This window comes from Acanthopagrus latus, chromosome 2 (genome assembly GCF_904848185.1).
Source record: "Acanthopagrus latus isolate v.2019 chromosome 2, fAcaLat1.1, whole genome shotgun sequence".
Classification (NCBI taxonomy): Eukaryota; Metazoa; Chordata; class Actinopteri; order Spariformes; family Sparidae; genus Acanthopagrus; species Acanthopagrus latus.
In genome coordinates this window covers 19,858,909-19,883,988 of record NC_051040.1, presented here as the reverse complement: position 1 = coordinate 19,883,988, position 25,080 = coordinate 19,858,909, and the positions used below count along the sequence as shown (strand labels likewise).

Sequence of the window (25,080 nt, the reverse complement as noted above, 5' to 3'; positions counted from 1 at the left end):
GGTTCAGTATGCAAATCTACTAAATGAGTGGACACGAGTGGAAAGCGCTCATTATTTTGTGTCGGCCGTATATGAGTCGTGCCCAAAAGCAAGAAAATTGCCTCAGTCATTAATTCATACAGTAAACACCCGCTTCATGTGCAGCTGAGTGCAATTCTACGTGTTCTGTGTGTGAGGCCAGTCGGTCGTATTTGCATACAGAGATAGCACGAGCACTCGCAATTTCAAGCGCACTGTATGTGCAAGCATGTGTGTGTCTCTCACCCATGGCATTGCTGTTTAGAAGCAGCACACCGTGAGCATCAGTGGTGTCCTCGAGGCCCATATAGAAGGGGTGCACTCCGTAGCAATTCATCTTGTACTGTAGCAAAGAGACAGAGAGTGAGAATGAAAGAGAAGAGGATGAATGCGGGTTAAAGAATTGTTCTGTTCCGCAGTTTGTACTAATGTTTGCTCGGGAGCCACTTTGTTTATTCATGAGTATTTTCCTTCACACCTGACAGGGCATTTCTCATCGTATTTGTGGGTATGACAACAGCACTGCAACAGCGGACTCACTCTCAACAGTTTTACCAAAAGTAGGGGGAAAGAAATCCTACAAGTAATCCATGTGCAGATTGATGTGCGATGTGTGACTCATGTATTTAATGGTGCAACATGTGAAACTTTTAGCGGAAAACATGCAAAAATTAATTAAAATCTTCAGCAGAATGTGAAGAGATATCATCATGTCTATGTAGGCCTTTTGTGTGGCAGAAACATCCACTGAAGTTAGCATGCTAACCAGCTAGCGGCAGCCTATCCTGCTCCAAAGTTCCTGCGCTGGCGCTGTAAACACCTACACTTCCTGGTCTAGGCCACTAGCTGCACGGCTAACTGAGCTAACTAGCTAACAGCAGCCACAGTTAGCAGCTGCAAATTACAGCAGTTAGCGGTTACTCTGGTGATGCCACATGTTTGTTTTGAGTATATATTCAACAGGTGGCATTAAGCAATTTCTTGCATGATGCACCTTTAAATATACTTTCTTTGTTAGTTATAGCACCCAGTGGTGCTACTAAATCCACCCAAACTCTCCGGCCTGAGTTTGAAGACATCAGCAGAGAACTGGAATGTTATTTGGGGATTTGAGCTGCTGCCGGGTGCTGAAATAAAAATCAGCAGGTACTAAATGTAGCATGCAGAACATTAAAATGATTGACAAAATTGCAGAAACTCCATTCGGCAAATTATAAACAAAGCAGAGCTTTTTGTGCTTTTTCAAAGATAGTTTATAACGCCCACTTAACTACTACTTAAATCAGCTTGTGTGGCTAAAGGCAGCCATTTATCTATTGTTTCCCCCCCCTTTTTTTCTGGAACAATTCAACACATGCAAATCCACATCTGTCTTTTGCAGATGCACGTACAGTAATGTACTTCAGTAATTATGCATATGGAACAATATATTGTTCTAGTGGGATAGAGAAGAGCTTCAGAGTGTGGATTTTATGAGTTTTTTTTTTTTCTACAACTCCAGTGAAGGGCCCACTGTTGTCTTCAGTGTTTAGATGAGGATGAAACAAGACAGACCGGGCTAAGAGGAACAGATAGGAAGGTGGCGGGGGACGGGAGATCTGCCACTTTCAGATGTCACCGTCCTGCAAGGAAAACTCATGGGCATGTCACACTCCATCAGCCTCCTGCACTTCTGGTGCATAGGAAGTTGTTAACCGGTAATATATGAGGACTGGCCCTGTCTCCATGTCAGTTTTGTGGGTGTGAGTGCTTTTCTCGCTGTGTGTCTGAATGTGGCCCTGCTACACGGTGCGAAAGACCTGACTCAAGAAAGAGAAAGGTCATTAGCTTGTCCGCTAACAACGAGTGACAGCAAGTGCCAGTTGTCTTGGTGTCTCTCTGTCAGCCTTTCTTCACTCATGCTTGGTAGATTTACATGGACTGAAACAGTCCAAACTAACATAGTTAATATTCTTGATAAATGTTGGACAATATTTAAAATAAAACACAATTGGAACCAAGCTATTTAATTAATGCCTTGGAAAGCATCATATTTATATTGTTTTTTTTTATAAACTGTAATGATACACACCTAGTTCACGACTGATATTTTCTCCAAGATAAAAAAACAAAGTTTAAGTCTGAGCCACAACACAAATGCAACCAGTGTTTATGAACTGCAGCTCAGAAAGATAACGGCGCTACATGTAAAAACGTGTTGATATGCGTGAGATGTGCAGGGAACGAACTGCGTGTTTATCCAGCAGCAACTTCAGACAGACCAGACGATACATAGTTAAGAGGGTGCTGCTCAGGGGCTCATAGTTTTAAAACCAGACAAGGATTGCCTGGTCTCTCAGTCAGGGTTCAGTTACTGCTCTGGACTAGTACAAGATGAAAAGCAATGGATTGACTGTTGACTACAGCCTGAGGGCTTGTGTTAATATTGTATGTTGTGTATTGTATTGTCCACAGACTGTGTAGAAGCCCATGCTCATTATTTAATTTTATCATTTTTCTACAATTTCTTATTCATGCTCATATTAATTATGAGATGGCCTCTTAATTTGCAGCAGATCTGTCCGTGAGCAGATGCACATTTCTGCGAAGAGATTGGTTGTCGGTTGAAGTTCGGTAGAAAGAAAGTTCCCTCATGAAAGTGTTCACAAGACGGTCTGTGGATTATCAAGTGACCGGGTTAACATTTCTGGAAAGAGGCATGATTCTGCTGCTTAGAACTCTTATTTAAAGTGCAGTCTTATCCGGTTTAATATTAGTATATCAAAGACTGTGTAAATACAGAGTCCATGTCATCCTGCCTGCTCTGTATATTTTTTCCTCATTTTCATCCTCTTTCCCTTTCGCTTCTTTTTTAACTCTAATTCCCTCGCTCTCCGAGGGGCCCCGTAATATTAGCCTGAACCCTGCGGAGCTGTCTTGACAGCTCAGCAATTAGGCTTGATAATGCTGATGCAGGTGGAAACCTCATCCTGTCTGGCCTTGACACCGGTAGGGAAAACATGATGACACTCTATAACCGCCGCTCTTATCAGCGGCATCGCATCAAAGTGACACGAGTGTGAGGGGGACAAGTTTACATACTGTGCTGGGAAGGTTGTTTACAAGTCACCTCTGTGGTCTCCCTAGGGTGTGATGTGAGAGACACCCAGTGCAGGGCGTTCTCTGGCACGTACACCGTAATAAGAGCCAATTTTTTTTTATGGAACATGCCATCAGAAACAATTCTGATGGCATGTCGCAGTAAACAACAATTTAGCTCAATGTCACATTTCATCTGTGGAAAACAGAACCAGTCACACACTCTTGCAACCGGATGTTCTCAGTGATTGGTGTGGTGCGGTGCTTTTGCGTGACACTCACACCAGGAGGCTGGTCCTTGGAGAACATGCCCCAGGTGTGAAAGTCGAGGTTGTGTCTGTAGGTGGGATGCTCCGTTTCTCCGAAGCCGTAGACGTTCTCGGATGCCAGTCGAGTAGACACTTGGATGAACATGTCTGAGAAGGTAAAACCTGGCACGGAGGAGTCCCAGCTGAGGAGAAGTGACAGAGGATTAAATCAGTGAGAGACAGGGAGCAGAGAGGGGAGAGGGAATTATTGTCAAAGGGAGTTATTCACAATATGTTTGACACAAATAAGCATAATAACCCGTAGGAACTGCAGGCATCCCTTCAACATGCTTCATACATTTTAATTAACAGAATTTGAACCGACACTTCTAAAAAAAAAAAAAAACATGGAAGGCTTACTCATGGCGCCCTCTGTCAGAGATACGCTTTGAAAACACTCTTTGACGCTCGACTGCTTCATCTGACATCATCACGACCGCCGAACAAGAGGAAGCTACATAAGGTGCTGATACGCAGGGCAGCTTTCTTAAGCATATCTGATTGGGTAAAAGAGTGATGGAGGAGTAGACTCTGGATTGTTACTTTAATCAGACAGCTCTTAGAAAAAATTGTTTCTTGCACGGATATACTTGAATAGAATTTTTTTTAGCCCATATCCCTTTTTATTGCCTGTTAACGGGAGACAGCATGGGATGCACATTCGTTTGCATTAATGATAGTGTGTAATTTATGTTTTTTTTCTGGAGCTACCCTATGGAGGTGCATTGATGCCAGACAGGGAGAATCTGTATGCCGTTATAATGTGAGAAGTTTACTGTGATAGCAGGATATTTGGATGTTAGCATACGATTTGTCAAGTTATTTCGAAGGCTTACCATGTTGTGACCATAAACTGTTCTTGTCATAACAATATACCTTTTGCATCGGCTGTACCTCATGACGCTCCGTGTTAGTTGCTTCACATCATTGCAATGCATTTTCACATTAACACAAGACATTTTCACATTATCAGGTTGTGACGTGAAACATTTCATGATACAACATAAAATGTTACAAAAACATAGATACATTTTTTAAGTGTGTATGATGTACTAACAGGAAAACGTCTTGTTATAATAATGAAGCTTTTTATGTCACAATACAGTCTTGTCAATCATCTTTCATTTTCTGGCTGTGGCAGCAGCACGCTGATATTCTACCTGGCTACAGTTGGCTGCAATAACAAGGGGTGAGAGGCTAATCTTTTAAAATCATGGATAACATTGCCAATATGGCAAAATGAAGAACATCTTTCATCGAACAGGTAGTTCTTTTGTAACTGAGGAACTAATTGTTGTATAACTTTGCTCATATCATGAGAGTAACATCTTCCAATAGCATGTGCTGCAGAGGATGTCACTTTGTCCTAGACTGTGACAGGTAAACCTGAAAAGTGGTTGATGGGAAAATCAGCAATAAACCCCAAAACTCAGGAAACACAATTAAAAAACAAACAAACAAAAAAACACTCAGTCCACCTCAACCAATCAGACGACCAGAACACTCACATCTTGGTTCCTGTGCTCTTCCTGTAGACCTGAATTCCAAAGGGGTTGTGGGTAATTTTGACCTTGTACAGCCTGCTGTTCTCATCGATGTCAGGAGTGGGAGGAACAGACAGCTCTACCGGAACCTCATAACGTTCTGTGGCCGGGTCCCAGATCTGGACAGGGGAGGGAATGTTACACACGTTTATGTGGAGCAGGCAAGCAGGATGGACACATTGAATTTGAGGAAAAACACAGTCACTGGGAGAGAAGTAGCACCACCACTGGCACAAAGAGACAAGTAAACGCTTACCTTAAACTGCAGCATGTCACTTTTGTGGTAAATGATCTCAACACGGAGGTTGTTGATGTCCGGTGACCCTGGGCGATTGCTGCTCCTGTACCTCATGTTCCGGCTGATATCGACTCTCATTCCTGAGAGGGTTTCTTGGGAGTTTGAGACGGTGTATCCGTAATCAGTTGGAAAGTAGCACCACGGAACACCTGTTACGGTGCTTTGCTGAATGGGGACAGAATGGAAAGTGTAGCAGAATATTAAACCCCCCAGGTCAACTCAGAACATTTTGTTATCATGTATTTGTCTGTAGTTAGATATTTCTATATGTTGTTGTTCACTGTACTGTTTAGATGTAACCTCTGTGCCTGTTACGTCATTTAATTTCCTGATGACTTCAATCCTGAATGCACATAATACTACAGACCATAAAATCAGTCTTAAATAAAAGTCAATTATAACTGAAAAACAATTATAAAAATAATTTAAGATTTTATTTATCTATTTATTTTTTTGGTTGATTAGAGAAAGAAAAAAATCATCTGCATCTGTTGTAAAGGTAAACCAGCATGAAGCATAAAGATTAATTATTAGGTTATCATCTATTCTTGTATTGGTATATATATAATATCAAATATATCAAAATCAAAATATCAACGACATAGTTGGTCAAGAACATCACAATGATTGATTTTAAGACTCAGTACAAGCATTTCTGAAATGCTTTTAAAGTGCCACTATGGACTTTTTAGTTGAGTTCAGAATTCCTTCCCTGAAACTACATCTTGCTTGTACAATTTTAAAGAAAACTGAGATGTATGCAAACATCATGCATCACGATATCATCTTAAAGCAATTTTTATTTCAGCCCAGCCTAACTCCTACGCTACATGCCTCAATGTAAGAACCATGAAAATGAGTCTTGAATGCACAGGCAAAATATAAATACTCAAATAAAAGGTATTTGGAGGAAATCAGAACGCGCTTGTTTTTCCAGCTGTTTAGTGACGGAATATATAACTAATGTGTGTCTGTGTGTGTGGCCGTCATCCGTGTCGCCCCTCACCTCCCAGATGCAGCCTCTGGCCTTGCACTTGGCCTCATCTGCGTTCTCCTCTGGATGGCAGTCAAAGCGCTGGTACGCCTCTTCCACCGGGTCCAGTTCCCACGCCACGATATAGGTGTCCCCAAGAGCCAAGCCGAGGCCTTGCAGGGTGAGAACCTGTGTGTGTGTGTGTGTGTGTGTGTGTGTGTGTGATGAAGGGAGAGGGAGGAGAAAAGGTGTGAGAGAATAGCATGATGAGTCAGTCCGAGGCTGCCGGTGTAAGAACATTCTGCCCGACTTGTCTCTGAGTGAGCAGCTCTTCCTCTGCCCAGACATGCTTGAGACTGCCTGCTCGACGTTGCGTGTGCTATCAATTAAGACACAGCTGTTAATTTCCCTCGCTGTTTCAACAGCCTCTGCTGGGAATTATGAGTCACCCTCACAACAAAATCTTGGGGAGGCCCCTTTTGCTCTCCAGTCACCATCCGATACATCCTCGACTGGCAAGGAGACTTTTGGGATCTTCATCAGTCATTTTTTTTTGTTTTATTTGTTTTTGGAAACACAGGTGTATAACACATCGTTGCAGGACACATAAGATGCCTTTTTTTTTCTTTAGAAAGAAGTACAGAGCAGCAACACTAAAAAGGACATGACCGGAGAAATTGAAAGAAGAGGAGGACGGGGTTAGGGAATGAATGAATGAGAAAAGTGCAGAACGGGCCGAGGGGGAGGCATTTTACACAAGCTCTGTGAGCGATATAGGCAGCTGTGAAGCTTTATAGATTTCTGGACATGGTTAAAAGAAGCATAATGAAGTCATAAAATGAAATAAGACTCCGCAGCAAGTGTGAATCACGTATTATACTGTTCTATTCAAGTGCATACGGAAGTAATGATGTTTGGCGGCTGTGAGCTATATTCAAGGCCCAGTCCGACTGAACCTACAAAGACCGATGGACATGACAAGCTGGAGTTTTAGGTTTAACAGCACATTTACCCTTCACCCCCAGGAAATGATTACCGCGGAGAGTCATTTGATAAATGCACATTTGTGTGTGTGACCAGAGAGACCTTGAGGATCTACACAAGCCCACACACTCAAAAATGCTTGTGCACGCTCTGAAATATACACAAGCACAACAGAGAGGAAAAAACAAAAAAAAAAATCTATATAGTTTTCTCTAACTGAATCGCTTGACACTTATAGTCTCTTGCTGTTTGCCCATAACCCTGGCCACTTACTGCGGGATCATCGCTCTTAGTCATTCTTTCTCACTCTTTTCTTCACACACACACACACACACACACACACACACACACACACACACACACACACACACACACGCACACACATACTCCCACAAAGCTTTTATGATCCTCACCCTACGTAAACTGTTATCATTCCTTACACTTAGAGGCTAACCCTGAAATGTACAGTAATGGTTTCAAGTCCCGGTCTTATTGAAACAAACGGCGGACGCCCACAAGAGTAGCCAAGGTAGAACTCATCCGTACTGCCTCAGTCCTGCATCTGTGTGTACGGCAAGATCCGCCTGACACAGTGGAATACACTGTATGTGTGGGAGTTTTTCATATGTAACAAGTATATAGTTTGATTATTCATTCCTAAAAATGTGATTGACTATCAGTGTTGGGAAGGTTACTTTTCAAATGTGATATAGGTTGCAGGTAAGACTGTTACAAATGCAATGCAAGTACAAGTGTTTGACTGCTTAATCAAAGCAATGTAACATTTTACATTTGATTTGATTTTGATTAGTTTTCTGATAAATGCTTTTAACCCCTGTTACCCTTGTTTTGACAGCAACAACAGTTGCTGTGTTTTTTACTGTCCACTTGGCCACTTGGGGGCAGCAGAACTAGCTGTGTACATAGCAATGACATATTACCACATCATAATGTATATACAGCAAACTTGTTTCTTTTTACACATTCAGCAGACGCGAGGCAACATTAGCATTTACCTGTCATGATTTTGGCTAACTGGTGAATACAGGTCCTGTATTCACTCTTTGACTAAATCTGATCGCCATCAACTCCTGATGGAAACATCTGAGTCCCAAGCTCCTATATATTTTGCAGTGTTAACTAGCAAGTCCCTAATATTGTCAGCATTTTGGTGCTGGGCAGATAGGTCCGCCAGTCTTTTTTTTTGCTACTGTTTTTAAGACATGCTAGACTGATTCGAAGCAGCAACATTACTGCGCGTGAAACCCAACCAGTAGGTGGACCTGCAGAATCAAGTGAAAGCTTTTTGGGGGTTCATCACGACAAGGGATATCCTTCACATCGGAAAATAGTCATTAACACCATTGTCAATAGAACAATGACAATTACATCAGTCATATATCTTCAGACATCCCGGAAAGAAGATATTTTACACTTTTCGTTTTGTGTTTTCTGTCATTTTCCCAGCCATGAAAACAATATGCTTAATTTTGCATCTGTGCATGAACATGGGCATCTTTACCTGTTTGCCTCCATTGTGCTGTATGTTGGCGTCCGGCACGTTGGTTGTTGTGTCACCGCTTGATTTAACATGAGTCACAGAGACGGACGTGGGACGATGTGGCTCACCGAGGATTACAATGTCGTCAAACTTCAGGTTGTTTGGGTCCTGGTAGCCAGCATGGGTCACATGCATTGTCAATTTTCTCTACAAGACAGAGGACATACAAACAATTACACGGCTTATTTAAACCTGCTGAAGTCATTGCATGCTGTCAAAATTTAAATCATTATCGCTAGATTTACTTTCATTTCCATTTTCTATTCTCATTTTCTATTTTCTTTTCTATTGCTGTTTTTAAGAGATACGATAGGTTGATAATATGTAAAACAGTCACAGCTTAAATTAGTTGGCACCACTTTTATCATAAGCAACCACTTTATAAACTCCCAAAACTCATGTCCACCAGTCAAACCATGGCTCCCATAGATTTTGCTGTCTGTAAATCCCCCATCTGAGTGTAATGCTGACAACCAAGAACAACATCATCGCCATGCATTAAACATGTGAGGCAATCCTCAGTGCTGCGTCAAGCGGGAACACGGGGTACTTGATCCAACAAAGCTTCAACAGCGTTACGTGGATCAATCATGCTCAGTGTTCTGGAGTGGGAAAGTCTAATGTCTCTGGTGGTTTTGAACTCTGAACTCGAGTTCAGATCAGAGGGAATACGTGGATTTAAAGAGGTGTGGATTTGTGTGAGAGAAACTTACATTGATAACGGAGAACGCATAGTGGATGTGTTTGCCTGTTTCAACCGTTGCTGTGGAGAGAAAAGAGAAGATGTTGAACAACTGATGCACACGGACGGAACAGATCTTCACCTTTGAACATATGTAAGATGACAGACTATATTTGAACCAGGCCATCATCATCAATAAAACTGTGAAAGCAGCTTATTTTTACCCATATTCATGCTTATTGTTAGGCAGCAACCTCTAGAAGGCAAAGGAGGAAGTCAGGTGACAGAGTATAAAAAGCAACAAAGTCCATAAGGTGGAAGTTGAATGGGTGAAACAAATGCAGGACAAATGTAGACTTAAAGTCAATGGTGAGTTATTTTAACTTAGTAATGTACTTAACTTATATCACACACAAAACAAAGTGAAAGTCATGTACATAAGTCACATATGTAATGTATTTACTATTTATTTTCACCCATAATTTCACTTTTTCCAAAACCTTCCATCCAAATCTAGTGTGAATTTTTACAAGAGTTAACAAGAATATGTTTTCGAACCACAGCACATCACACTTATTTGGAGTTGGATAGTCCAGATAAAAAGGTGGCAGAGTTAATTCTCTAGATGGCTGTGATTATATCACAGCAGGACAACAGAGTTCAACAAGTATATGTATTAAATGTGTCCCAGTCAGACCTCAGACAGGACAAAACAATGTTGAAACCAGGATGGAAATATGGCATTTATGTTTGTTTCACATATAAACTTGAGGACACTTACAGTCTTCTCATTGCTCCGAACAGTTTTCATCTGCAATTATCTCTTATCTCTTCATTGGAACGGTGACTTCGCTAGATGTTTAAATCACATGCTTTGTGAACGTCGAGACTTATTCGGTTTGTTTCCTCAGAGCATTTGATTTTAACCCTTAATCTCCAATGATGTGAACTTTTCTTTTGCAATAGTTTGAGATTCTGTCACATTTTCAACACTTTCATTCATGTGGAAAAACAATAAACAGGTGGCAGGAAACCTGCGCACTGACTCATGTGATGCCTTGTACCTGACAAGATAGAAGCTTCAGTTTGATGCTCATAAAAAAAGCAAAAAAAACAAAAAAAAAAACAACTTGGTCTGTCTCTCACACACCAGCACATTAGCACACAATACCTCTGGTGTCGCCATCATCCCAGAATAGCTCCCCAGCTGCCTGGCCGTTGTCATCGAGAGCAATGATCAAACCCATGGGGTTGAGACGACTAAAGAGGGAAACATAAACACCATGTTGCTGCGATTCGATGAGTCAAAACACTAATACTTAATACATGCGTGCACATGAATATATAACAGGATACACAATGTGCTGCCTTAATGGTGATGTGCACTTGTGTGGAAATCTCTTTGATCTATATGCCGTTGTGAGTGTTGGCTTGATAATACAAATGTTTGTTGCAAAATCACTGACAGCTTATTGGAATCGTTCACCATCACTTCAGGTGATAACTTCGTGTGTGCGAGATGTTGTGTTTACCTGTAGGTGGTGGTGACATTAGGCCTCTGTGTGGGAAGGATCGCACCACCTCTGATGTGTAAACCAAGCTTGTCTGCTGGTAGATGCATATTAATCTGTGTTTTGCGGTCTGCCAGCCGTTCCATCTGATCGGGAAGACAACAGAATCTATTAACTCACTTACATTCCCCCGTGTGATGCACTGTTGGCAAGACAGTGCTCATGCTGCCTGTTTCAAGGTTAGGACAATGGCCCTATCTTTTGCACGAGCTTGGGTTGGTAAATACCGGCTCTAGGCTTGCGTGAAATTGTCACCTCTACAATGCATCTTGCCTTTTTCTGAGGCTCCTTTAGCACTAAGGCAGAAATGCAGACAACTATGTTTTGCCGTTGTTGTAAATGGATCAGTTATATTAGTCTGTGTCTGCAGCACTGATAGAACATGTATTGGGCCTAAAGATGCTTTGCCCTCACCACAGTGAACACAGGATAGTATACCGTCTCTTGTAGTAAACCTAAAGTTGTTATTACTGGTGAGTGTTGGCCTTCTCACCTGTGATTACATACATTGTTGCATGAGGTGCATAAGCATACAGCATAACTTAGAATGGAATCAAAAAGATCCCTTGAAGGACTGATTTACAAGGTATGCCCTCTATTGAGCGTCATTTAAGCTAGTTTACGATAGTAAGCTTTGTTTACTCCATTGAAAGAAATAGGCATGTGTTCTCTGTGAGGTTGGTAGAGTATACAGAGTCATTGGGATTATATCATTGTAAGCTGCAAACCTGTGACCTCCATAATACAGTTCAGTATAGCTTCATTATGCTTGTATTGCAGCAGAAATCTTAGAGAAGAATATCTGAAAACCCAACAAGTGATGCCAAACCCATCCTCACAGCTGTCCAACTAGAAGCGCTTGAGGCAATTGGCTGAACTAGCCCTTTAAATAGGAAAATACTGCATGTCCACTTTCTAGTGATCTAAAGAACTTCAGCCTTGTTTCGGACAAATTACAGTAACTTTTTTGTACAACTTTTGAGTCGTTACAGTAACAATGAGTCAAATATGTTATTTTTGGCAGCATAATGATAAAATTGTGCGACTGCTCTGCTAAGAAGCCAATTTAAGATGAGGAGACAAATTTCTCTCTCCCTCTCTCTCTCTCTGTCTCTCCATCTTCTCTCAGCCTCTCCGCTCATTTCTCCGAGGGCCCAGATAGAGCACAGTTAATTTCTGATCCCCAGAGGACTGAATCCTCCGACCGGCCTTAAACAATTTAAAACTCTCTTCTCTCCATCTCCTCTCGCTCTCCTTCTGCCTACTTCCCTCTCCGACGTCCTGTTATTCTCTCTTGCGGTGCTCTAATTCTTTTTCTTTTTTATCCTATTTTCCTACATTCCCATGGAGGGGTGTGTGTGTGTGTGTGTGTGTGTGTCTGTGTGTCTGTGTGCGTGTGTGTGTGTGCATGTACCATTTTATACAGTAAAAAGTATGGCCGAGTGTGTGGGCTGGAGTTAGTGGAGCGTCTACAAGCAATTTCAGATCTTATCACCCCCTCATTGTCTGCCTTAAGGAGGTCTTCTCAAGCCTTGTCTTCTCTCCTTCTCCTTCTTATTCCTGCCGGCCAATCCTCCTATTTTCCCACCCCTCTACATACTGTAATTGCCATCCTCCCTTTTCTCTTCTCCCCATCCTCTCGTTCCCTCTCTCTTTCCACGTCACGTGCTTTATTTGTGTTCCACTCCCATCCTGTCTGTTTCTCCGCTCCTTCATCCCTCAGTTTTTTTTTCTCCCATTGTGTCATTCCTCTCGTAACTTGTTTTTCATGGTCATTTTCTCTACATCAATACTCCCCCTTCCTTCCAACCTCTTACCCAGATAATCACGGGGGACCAACCAGGACAAGGGGCCGGCGGCAAGACAGCCAATCTAATCGTTCATCTGATCAGCGGGCGCTTTACATCGCTACTGTGACGCCCCAAATAAGGTCCCAAAGGAGCTCAACACCTCTTTTATCTCTCTGTCAGGGAGATAGTCTCTCTCCTCTCTTCTCTGTCCCCCCGCTCACTCTATCTTTGTCCTCACTCCTGTGCCATCTTATCGCGCTCGGCCTCAAACAAAGAACTGGAGGTGAAGACTTTCATGTGATACATGTTCGTTGTGTGTGTGTGTGTGTGTGGGTGTGGGTGTGTTACTTCCTCAGATATAACGTCATACTCATATGCCCCTCTTTCAATCATTTTCATTGGGTACCGAATGTTTATGTTACCAATTAATTAATCACACCAGTGCATTCCAGCTAATTCTAACGCTGTAACCCTGCAATTAATTCTGTTTAGCTTATTTGTCATCCTCATATCTACGAGGCTTCAGTTTCTTAAGACAGCATCTCAGAGATGTTGATTCAACTCTATGGTAATTTTTTTTATTTAATGCCTCTCGGTTTTGAATCAGATTGCATCATGTTGAAATGTGTCTCTTTTAATGTAAATTAAATGGGGGGGAAAAAAAACAAAAAAAGAAACACGCATACTGTGCTGTCAAACTCAAACATAAATGGTCTCATGCCGCCTATTACAGAGAATTATGTGGCCATCATCACATTATAACAGACTGTCAGTCATGTTGCACGCATTCCACTTGGAGTACAATCGGTCTGTTGCAGTAATCTCTAGAGAAAATAATACATCAGCAACAGTTTGAAGAGGAAGAGCTCAAGTGTCTACGGTGTTTGCTGTAAGTATATGAATTAATGTGCAGGTAGACCGGCAATTTTACCAGACATAGTTATCATAATTATGACATTATTTATTTATTTAAGTCACAGAATTAAAGGTGGGACTATTCGCAAGGCGTTTAAGGCACCTCAGGAACCTGAAACCCACCCACGGGTGCAAACTTTGGCCTTTGTAACCTCCATGACCTTTTGCATGCATATGTGTTCATATAAAACATTGAGGGAAAGGAAAAGAAGACAAAAAAGCACAATAGCACAATAGAGGAAGTGGATATGTTTAAAGGGAACTGTTTGAAAAGAGTCCAGAAAAGTCTTACCGATTCATAGTTGTACCACACAGCATCAGGGATATACGCCTGCAGCCATTCCACACCCTGCAGAAAAAAAGGATAAAACATATTTCTTTATATATATGTGTGTTGGAAACAACGATCTAAATGTTTTCAGCCCGAACATTAAATACATTAGGTGCCTCTGATTTGTAAAGTACCTATCAAAAGGTGTTAGCTTTGTGCCTTGTGTGAAAGCATGGCCGTGTTTGATTTGTTTTTGCAGCCACTTACACCTGCTTTAGCTTACTGCGCCAATCCTGACACTTTAATCTTACAAGGCTAAACATGAGGAGAGAGACTACAATGCACCACAAAGGAAGCGCGAGATACGTTGCGCTGCAATAAATCACTCCGACTTAATAATAAATAAAAAAAAGGAGATGAAAATGTTTCCATCAAGAGGAGTTATTTTAAAACTGCCTATCATCTGATATAAAGTTTCCACAAAGCCCCTCTGACATTTCAGACTACAGTGCTACGGTGCAACAGATGATGGAAAAGACAGCATCAAGCGACGACTGATAGGTGACACCCTTTGATGGCTTAAGGTGGTGGACAGACAGGAGCAATCAATAGAAGAGCGCCTAGCCTTTGATAGCGTTGTCACTTCCCCGCTCTTTCTGACAGGGCAGAACAGAGGGAGAGGGAGAGATAAACACAGAGAGCATGGCGAGAGAAAGAGCCAACCACAGGTCCTCGTCAAAGCACACCAAAATGGTGAAACAGACTTTGTCAGCTGCGTAGGCCACGGCCGTCTGTCAAAGATGCCAGCATCACACTCCCTTTCTCTCTCTTGTTCCCTCTCTCTCTCTCTCTCTCTCTCTCTCTCTCTCTCTCTCTCTCTCTCTCTCCATCTTCAGCTGCATGTCCTATTTTGTGGCCCTCTGGGACCCGTTATTAGGAACAAAGAAGAGGGGTGACAGGAAGCCAAGGGAAAATAAACAGGGAGCAAAGGGTAATTAAATGGAGGAAGAGAATAGCTTTTTTGAAAAGCAAGAGCACTGTATTAAAATCCACTACACGATAGTCATGGCCAAAATAATCCTGGTGACATCAATGAAACATTAGCTAGCTAATTGCTGCATCTTCTCCCTCTTCTCTTCCTCCTCCTTTTTTATTTTCTTGGCAGCGTTATGGTGCATTACTGCCACCAGCTAACACAAAGGGAGATTGGAATTAAATTGATATGATTTGAAGGGTAGCTCCACCATTTTTTTGTTTTCATTACAGTGTGTTTACAGGTCTTGGGTTGTTCTATCAGTTATGAAAAAAGTGTAAAAGTGTAAAGTCATTTGTGGCTCCAGAGGAAGCTGCATGTAATCTGATACATTTTCTCCAGTGATGTCACTCAGGGGCTAAGTTGCATTGTGGGTAATGTAGGCACCAGATTTTGAAAAGCAGCCTGCTGGTGTTGCATTGCACTTGTACCAACATCAATGCAGCAGAACCAAAGGTATCTACTTCTTCATGTTTTCCTTTCAAAACCTGGCACTTACATTACCCACAATGCAACTTAGCCACTGAGAAGCATCACTGGAGGCAATTAATCAGATTACGTGCAGCTTCCTCTGGAGCCACAAAAAGCTTGAATCTACTTTTATTCACATATGCAGCAGTACTCCCCAAAGACCTGTAAACACACTCTAAGGTGTTACACTGGTATAGTTAGCCTTCGTGATCTGCGTGATTATTTTCAGGACATTGTGCATGATATCAATATTTCATTTTTAAATATCATGGTTAATGCCTCACCCTATGTGAAAAAAAAGAGGCATGAGTGAGATGATGGAGACATATTGCTTTAATGGCCTGCTAACCAAATTAAATGACTTCAAGTCCTCTTCTGGGGCCACGTTTGCAGTTTGAGGCAGGTCACCTGTCACAACTGCTGCGCAGTCTGCGGGATGACAGCCAGGGGAAATGGATGCCCCCCTATACCTCGTTTTCTGGTGTCTGATTTGCTCGCGGCGCCTATCACTCAGCCCACTGACAAATGGGTAGCGACTGCAGGACTTAGCATGGCTGCTAAAGGTGATTGAGAGGGACAGGGCGTGAGGCCCGTATCCTCATTTAGAGCAGTGACGCTCGGTTAGCCATAAGGTAAGATTTGATCAGGTGGGCCAACGATTCATACTGGCAGGATGATCAGATGGTAGCCGAGGTAGATGAGAGAGGCAGCGAGAGACAGAGAGGAAGAGATAGAGGTGGTGGTGGTGGTAGTGAGGGGTGGGATGAAATGAAATGGGATCACAAGGGTGAGTTGACAGCAGCTGATTAAGAGAATGCAGATGAGATAAGGGAGCCAACGTCTGATGAAAGGACGAGCTAAAAAGAAAAAGGGGAGTAAAGAGTGAGAGGAGGGAGAGTGGAGGCATGGATGAAGACCAGAGGGGATGACGGAGAGCGAGGGAGCGCAGGAGAGCTCCCCAGTTTATCACAGAGATCAAGGTTAACGCATCGACTGATCTGAACGATAGACCACGAGCATCATTAGAGAGAGGGAGAGGCAGGCGGACAGGGTGATGGATAGAAAGAGACAGAGAGAGATGAGAATAATGAAAAAGGAAGAGTGGAGGCAGGATGCAAAGGGGGCTGTCAAAGATCAGCCTGCGACCTCTCTCAAGTCGCCGACACTGTCTCTTCATGTGGCCCTTCACAGCCTGACGTGTCTGTTAAAGATAGCGGCCACTGTTCTTAATGCCGGCCTTCACTCCGGCTTAAAAAAAAACACAGCGCCGCGCCCCTCAGCAGCACCCTGTCTCCACAAAAGATGAATATTCAGCCGCAGTGGATCCGCCGGTTTTGGAGCAAGTCCTTTTTGAGCGGTGGCACAGAGGTATGAAAAACTTCTAAAGCTTGTGTCGGTGCGCCACGCTGCACCGCCACTTCGGTCTTCTGCAGCAGATTAAGGATTCCGTGTCAAACCATAACAGGCCGCGTTTAGCGTGAAGTTATTTACAGAAAACCCAGGAGAGAGAAAAAAAAATGAAAACATCTCAACAATAATATGTCAGAGTGGAAGTAAAAATCAGGATTTACAGTCTCGCTCACAGGGAAGATGAAGACACTACTTTAACTCCCTTCATAAAGCCTCAGACAGATAGATTGAGGTGACAATAAGGTGCGATGAAATAAAAAAAGACAAGAAAATCTATCTTCCAGCTCTACGTGCATGCTGCAGCAATCAAAATGCATTACCCCTTGGTCAGGAGCCTTAAAATCCACTAAAGACGCCATCACAAAACTATACAACAACACAGTGTTGTCGAAAGTACCCAAAAAATAATACCTGAGTAAAAGTAAAGATATTATGTTATTTGGTCAACGTGAAAGTCACCCATATGAATAGTACTTGAGTTAAGTATCTGACATCAGATGTAACTCAAGTATCAAGAGCAACTGTCTTTAACATATATGTATGTACTGTACACTACAGATCAACCGATAACACAACTGGCTCGGATTGGATCAGAGTTTTTAGTGATTAATGAGGATTGTTGTTTTTTTTTTTTTTGTTTTTTTTTTTTTTAACTGATTGCCGGTACGATGAACTCTAAAATGTGCTGGATTGTATTTGAGTCAGCATGAAGTCTGCAAAGGAGCTCGTCAGTGAAGTTATCTGATAAAGGCACTGAAGCATAAAGTAAAATGTTTTTGGAATTTTGTGAACTTTCAACTCTACAAGTTGGAAATGCAACATGATATAAAGGTTTCCAACAGAGGTGTTAGAACTTGGCTAGGACATTGCTCTGTGTGTGCAGAACCCATTTTTATACAGCCATTGTTTTTCAATTCTTCATTTGCTCTTTCTGTGACTTCACCTTTAAAAAAGTCTCCTGTAGATTAGAAATTAGCATCTTGCTAACACTAAACACTGAGTACAAGTGCACCTGTTGCTTGAACGTCTATGCTGCAACACCAAATTTATCTTAATGTCCATGTCGATTACAGAAGTAAATAAACTAAACATGGTTCAAAACAACATTGCTAGCAGGTAACAGCATGTCATTGGGCACTGACAGTGTCTTCTGTCAGATACAGATTGTTTTGATAGCTAACTTGTGCCTTTTCTTCTTTGCCTGCCACAGACTTCAGTATGCAGAGGCAGGAGAGGGGAGCTTCAGTATGGAGTCTTGTCAGTATTGGTCAAGTAACATGGTGTATCATTGGCATGTTGTTCGGGTTTGGTTTGAGCCATATTTTGGGCACTTGAACAAATGTTGCTGGAAAGCTTGCAAACGCTGTTTGCGGACGATATTCTGGTCAAATGAATTTTAAATTTGAACCCCCTCATGCAGAGAAACAAAATGACTTGTATTTTTCATTCCAGCGGCGTACTGTGGCTGTGATGTGAACATAGAGCTGTCAGAATGCGCCGCGGTGCATTAAAGGAGGGTTTGTAGGGCTGAATGCATCCTACTGGCTATTAGAAAGGGTTTCCAGATGAGGGGGAACACGGTAAGCACACATTTGGTCTAGTTAGTTTATCAAACAGACTGTAAGTCCGTTCATGGCATTTCTGCACCATCAAAAGCAAGTTCATGTTTTCCCATTTTTCATAATCTCTATTCCAGACATTTCTCTCTACTTAATCCTCGGGGCACTTTGATGCCCAGCACATGGCTTTTAAAAGTTGGTCAATAATCACCACCCCCGAACACACCCACTGAAAACTGATTTCTCATCCAGTTTTGGGTTGCAACACTGAATGTGCTTCTGGCCCTGAAAAATGTACGTTTGTCTCGTTTGTCTTTGTTTGATTCGCTAAAAATAACAAAGTGGATACTCACCTTACAGCTTAAACCCTTAGGCACCTCGCGCATAAAAAAAGAAACCCTCCACTTCTTGTATTAGAAACTTTTCACACTGATTGAAGTTACTTCATCCCCGGCCCCACTACATATCCAATTCGCCTTCCACTATTCCGTAATTCACAAGAGGCCATGCTAAATTGCTTATTAATCAGGCCACTTTGACATGACCGCAATTGCTGTGTGTATGCACACATACACAGGCACCCACATTTACACGTACACACAGGGGCACGCATTCACACACACGCGCACACACACACACAAAGATGCACAAACACACACGTACACACTTCTATCTGCACTTCTAATCTGCTAGTAATGAGGTCAGTGCTCTCATTAGAGCTGAGAGAAAAGAGGGAGGATATGAAAGAGAGAAGAAAGAGGGATGAGAGGAGGGGAGGGCAACAAAGAAAATCCCATGTCATGTTTTCCCAGCGGAGGTCAGAGTGTGCGTGTGCGTATGACCGAGTGTGTGTGAGTAACTGATCTCATCTGCATCATCTCCAAGACACGTTCCTCTATGCACTACATGTGTGTGATGTGATACTTTCTAGGTCTAGATATGAGTATTCGAAGGCCAAAGCACATTCATATCTATGTGTGATTGTTCTGGGATGTTCTTTTTCAAAAATCTTGTTTGTGTGTTAGCTGACCGGGTCTAGAACAGGTGTGATGAGCAGGTTTCTTCCCCAGAGGAACTGGCGGTCCACGGACCAGGTGTTGCGGTCACTGAAGAACCTTGGGAGTGACAGGGAAAAGTATAGAATCAATTAGACATATTTCATAATACGTATGGTTTACATATTTGGGGCAATGTGTGTCGGTATGCTAAACAATATTTTACCAATATTTCCACCCTCATCCATTCGTTATTCATACAATATTATTCAAATTTAGCAAAGTTCAAAAAAGCAAAAAACAAGTGCACTGTGTCACGCTTAAAGGGTAACTCCAGCAATTTAACATATAGCATATGTTATCTGATAAACTCCCTCTGTGTCAAAACCTGTTGCATAAATTACCCACAATGCAATTAAGCATTTTTTTGTGATTACATGAAACTTCTTCTGAGCCACAAAAGGCATTATACTACTACTACAGAAAACATACTTTCAACATTTTTAAATGACTTACTCGTGCATGACGGGACGAACAACGGTCTCCCCCGTGGTGTGGGCTTTGTAGAAGAGTGTGTAGAGGTACGGCAGGAGTGTGTAACGGATCTCCAGGTAATGTTTGGAGGTCGCCACCAGCAGCGAGTCTGGGCCGAATGCGGCTGGATCCTGGGGCTGGAGACAGGGAGGGAGAAAATACAGATTTGACATTTTTCCACAGGTTGGAAAAGAGAGAAGTTGTTTGAACGGGAGAAAGAATAAATCGGAGGCACAATTAAGGAAATAGAGACTTGGTGTGGGGAAATATAAGGTGTGAAGAGGATGGGGAGGAGGGGTGAGACGCTGTGGGAAAAGGGGGAGGAAGAGCAACAAGGCACTGCTTTTTAACATCAATTCATTCACGACGTTTAAGTGGACATTAACCTTATTTATAATGATTAAAGGGGGAAATTAACTTTACACGGGACTAATCTAAAAGCAGAGTTTGCCGAGAGAATGAGCAAAAGGGAACACGAGAGGAAGGGGATAGTAAAGGGAAAGAGTGTGAGAAAGAAACAGAGAAGTATGATTTAATTTCTGTGATAGCGGAGAGTGAGAGGGTGATTAGCGGCTAACAGGCCGTGCTCCTCTCATCTGGCTAATCATTTATGCCCTCGGCACCTCCGAGAGTGTGATGAGAACTGCGTGTTCCTGTGTGTTTTTTTGGAACCGGCCCCGCATTGGCCGTGTGATGAGAGCCATGATTAGGGCAAAGCAAAGGTCACACATTAGCCGTCTCGTTTAGTGGAAATCGTCCTTCAGATTCATCATCATCATGTGTCTGTCCCCCAGCGAATGCACCCCCCACCCCGTTCCCTCCCCCTCCACCACGCCCAACTCCCTCCTTCCAACACACACTATATCAAACTAAACCCCCCCACCACCAAAACTACTCACTACCTCAGTGCCGTGCTATTTTCTGCAGCGGTGATGAGCGTGGAAAATGTCACAAGGAGAACGTTGGGAGAGCATCAATTTCCGCACCACTCAACACCGCCGACTGACTTTTTTCCTCCCTTTATTTGCATTCCTCCTCAATAATAGCTCGGTACGTAACGTCAATATAAGCGCTGTTGTGGGCTCAGCAGGCGCTTTGACATTTACCCCGATCTGAAATGTGACATTTTAAATTCACGGCGTGCTCGTTACAGATAAACATAAATATCCCCCTATCGTCATTATAGACCAAACGATTATAATTGTTATAATTAAGCTCGAGTTTTTTCTCACTGCGGAATCTTTCTCTGCGCCGACTTTGAAAAGATTTATCAAAATACGTAACCTCATTTAACCGAGTATTGACAGCAAAGGAGTGATCACAGGTTAGACACGACAGCTAGGTGAGGGCAGACTGTTAAGCTCTGGACTCATGGGCACCATGGAGTGGTGTGTAAGGGAAAATATGATCAGTCCTAAATAAACAAAGAGTTTTGATGGTGTTTTTTTTTTTTCTTTTGATTTAATAACACTCTCCAAAATAAGTACGACAGCAGAATCTGTCAGAGAGACGGATTAAACAGAGTGTCTGTCTGCTAAAAAGGTGAGCAATTCTCATGGGGCTGAATAGGGGCAGGTATCTAGTTTCTTTAATTCATTTTCAAGAACAGGGCTTAGTGAATTACATTAACAATTTCTTCTCAAGTAAAAAAAAAAAAAAAAAAAAAAAAAGAATCTCGGAAATACATCACACACTCCGCCTATAACCGGGCATAACAGATGGAGCAGAAGAGCTGGTGGTGTATACGAGTGGATGGAGATACCCATTCAAAGGTTATTTAAGGGTCCGATGTCTTTGGGCCCCACTGACGCTTAACCTGCCTTGATATTTGACAATACACTGACCATATAACCGACGTATGGCACATTACATTAAAGTCGTTTAACACAATTTAGCATTAACTTTATGTTTTACTGAAGTGTAAAAATCTCATCCTCTTTGATGAGTATTGGTCCGTCGCTGAGCTTCTGTGCTTCTTTTTACTTCAGGCTCAGATGTTCCAATACCCACTGCAGATATAATGATTTGCAACTGCTCACATCCCCAGCGCTAAACCCAAAAATCAGAGTTTCCCACTGCTCCCATTTTTTTTCCGACTCGGTTGTACCACTGCTGCTGATGACAATCTCCATGGATACTGAAAGAAGTTTCTATTCCTGTCGGCTCAGAGTTCACGGCACCTATGCAGTGTTGTGAAATGAAGGGTTTACCCTGCAGCATTTCAGACCAAACAACGGCGGTGTGATACATAAATCTCAAGCTGACAGTCTAAAATAAGATCTGTAGAACAAAATGCCTTTACAGTACCTTGTAGCCCTCAGCGTTGTGGTTCCGGCTGAAGGGGTAGAAAGCTCCCACCTGCATCCAGCGACGACACAGCTCCTCGCTGGGTTCATCAAAGAATCCACAGATGTCGGCACCGATCTGAAATGCACGGAGGGGATGACAGCTTGACATTTAGCCAGAACCTACAGCTTATTTACATGTGTGTGTGTATATATATATATATATATATATATATATATATATATATATATATATATATATATATATATATATATATATATATATATATATACGTTAAATGTTAAATGTTAAACTCAGTGTATTGGAATCCTACAATGACAGAGAAAAGGGGGATGCCATGGATGCTTGGAGATTGAAACTGAAGTATTATAAAGGTAGCTCCGTGTATATATCTCGTAAAATGTCAGCCTAGGCATCGTCAGAGAGAAACGCATCCCAGGTCAACATATCTCCTGCCGCGGTGAAGAATGTGGCGACAGTGCGATAGCCAGCCACATGTTTGCCCATGAAAAATGTCTCTGTTGATGTCCGTTTAATTCAGTCAAGGTTTACGGGCAGACAGTGGACGTGTGTAGTGATCTTTATTTACATCAATTGCACAATGGAGTCCTACAAAGAGACTCCAGTCAAAGGCCAGTCCGCGGAGACTTCTTGCTTTCTATTGTTTACTACTGGCCGCATTTTACAACAGACTCAATGGGTGGGGAATCGATCCAAATCCCATTTCTCCTGCTGTCTCTCTGTCTCTGTCTCTCTCTCTCTCTCTCCCTCTGTTAGGTTGTGAGAATATGTGTGTGTGTGTGTGTGTGTGTGCTGAAGAACCCAAAAATCCGCTTGACACAGTCCCACCATGATGTAGTTGGCATCTATAAGACCACCCGATGTGCACAGCTGGAGGTGTGTGTGTGTGTGTGTGTGTGTGCGCACGCGTGCGTTTGCATGTGCTTTCGACTCCCTGTTGTTCTCTCACCGCTGTTTGCACCGCAGACACATACATGTGAATACAGAGTGCACTCAGGCACTGACTAGCGGTCTGTGTTTCTTGCGAATGCGGTGGTGTTCCCGCAAAGAAAAATCGGTGTTCTTCCAGACATTATTAATGGATCTCTTTCCAGACACACTTTTGTTTCTCCTGCCTCTCTTGTCTTTATGCCTGTTCCAGAACATGGATCTCACTTAGCAACTAAATCTTCTTTTTTAGAAAGAGGCAAAAGAGGAACACGAGAACATGCCAGAAGTACACGGTGACTAAACTGAAACACACAAATAAAAGCTACGGATGGCTCCAGCTCCTGTGTGGTACCAGTCTTCCGCATAAATAATGGAGTTTCTTTCTCTTTCAGAAATACCATTCAAGAGGAATCTGAGCCTCAAGTGAAATGTGCCTCTGTCAATGTCAATGGATTTGCTACAAAAAAAAGAATCAGGCTGCACAGAGCCCTTGGGTGCCTGGATTATTGTCTTCATCTGAAATTCATGGGCGATCAAAATCAAACAAAGCGTAACTTCTTCTTCTGCAAGTGCGCTATGACAATATCAGAGTCAGAAGAAAGGGCTACAGCACAAATCTGCAAATTTACACTCGTCTACACACATATATAGACTTTAAATGAGGTCCAAATTAAAATGTGAACACTGAATTTTACGATGTGATGTTTTAATCTCTATAGCCCAAATTAAAAGAAAAAAAAAAAAAGCACAGTCATGGTAAGCCCCGTCATGGCAGCCAGGCAGCACACCTCCCCTCGCACGCATCAAGCATAACGTGAACAGAGTTTGGGCCTGCAACTCACATAGGGGACGCCAAAGAGTCCGAACTCCAGCATGCCAGGGATGGCCCATTTTATGTCGTTCCAGTTGGCACCATTGTCCCCCAGCCAGTGACCCGAATATTTCCCCACACCTGGGAAGGAGGAGCGGGTCAACATCAGGGTACGGTTCTCTCCAAACACCCGCTGCAGAGCTCTGTGGGATGGATGGGGGAGAGAGAGAGAGAGAGAGAGAGAGAGAGAGAGAGGTCGTTAAGATAAAAAGGACACAGAGACGGAGAAAGGAAACAGCGCAAGGGAGAAACACACACACACACACACACACAATCGCATGCATGCTCACAGGGAAGAGTGGGATTGGAGGGTTATTAGATGGGGACAAAGCCAGAACTAGTAGTGCTTTTTTCCCTTCCCTCTATAGTACTTTATTATTCTGTTTGATGAGGAAAATCGAAGTGGCATCGATTTCCATGACAATACCAAAGCTTGATGATGTTTACGAAATGTGTCTCCTGCCAATAATACATTTTAATTAGTGGACAGAGGGGAGGGAGGAGAAAAAAGAAGAAGGAGGGAGTGAGAAAAGGAGACAAAAGAAAGAGGCACTAGCCTTTAATACCAAGGGAGTGAGTCAGCAAAGTCCGCTAATCAACGGGCTGGTATTTCACGGTCTCCAGCGCATATGCATGTGCTGGCGAGCGTGTGGTATGTTCCCTTGCGAACACATCTAGTCTGTCTTTGTGCACCTGCGTGTATTATACATGGGTAACACTGCACCACAATGTGCTATAAGTGAGCCAAGACGCATATTATTCTGCAGTATGTTTTCTTCAATCAGCAGCAGAGCCTCAGTGACAGATACTGTACCCAGGAAAAAAACATCTGACGGGCATTTCACTGCTGAAAGAGGAGCAGCAGAAAGCCCCGGCACTGAAACCTTCCTTAATATGGATTTCTCCACGTATACATCCGCAGCCTTTAAACGTGCCACTTGAATATAAAGAATAAT

The 25,080-nt window shown here is 42.6% G+C and overlaps 1 protein-coding gene across 1 annotated transcript in view; it reads right to left on the bottom strand.

Moving 5' to 3' along the window:
- The window catches only part of si (sucrase-isomaltase (alpha-glucosidase)), a 71,428-nt gene that overhangs the window by 24,668 nt on the left and 21,680 nt on the right, over positions 1 to 25,080 (bottom strand). The window contains exons 16-29 of the mRNA XM_037118725.1: positions 24,096 to 24,267; positions 22,303 to 22,419; positions 19,978 to 20,132; positions 19,497 to 19,581; positions 14,015 to 14,071; positions 10,979 to 11,103; positions 10,618 to 10,706; positions 9,478 to 9,527; positions 8,726 to 8,911; positions 6,253 to 6,408; positions 5,205 to 5,411; positions 4,913 to 5,067; positions 3,379 to 3,547; positions 265 to 361 (exon numbers count right to left, since the gene is read on the bottom strand). Of these exons, the coding sequence (XP_036974620.1) occupies positions 265 to 361; positions 3,379 to 3,547; positions 4,913 to 5,067; positions 5,205 to 5,411; positions 6,253 to 6,408; positions 8,726 to 8,911; positions 9,478 to 9,527; positions 10,618 to 10,706; positions 10,979 to 11,103; positions 14,015 to 14,071; positions 19,497 to 19,581; positions 19,978 to 20,132; positions 22,303 to 22,419; positions 24,096 to 24,267 (1,820 nt within the window). The remainder of the gene's footprint in view (positions 1 to 264; positions 362 to 3,378; positions 3,548 to 4,912; positions 5,068 to 5,204; positions 5,412 to 6,252; positions 6,409 to 8,725; positions 8,912 to 9,477; positions 9,528 to 10,617; positions 10,707 to 10,978; positions 11,104 to 14,014; positions 14,072 to 19,496; positions 19,582 to 19,977; positions 20,133 to 22,302; positions 22,420 to 24,095; positions 24,268 to 25,080) is intronic.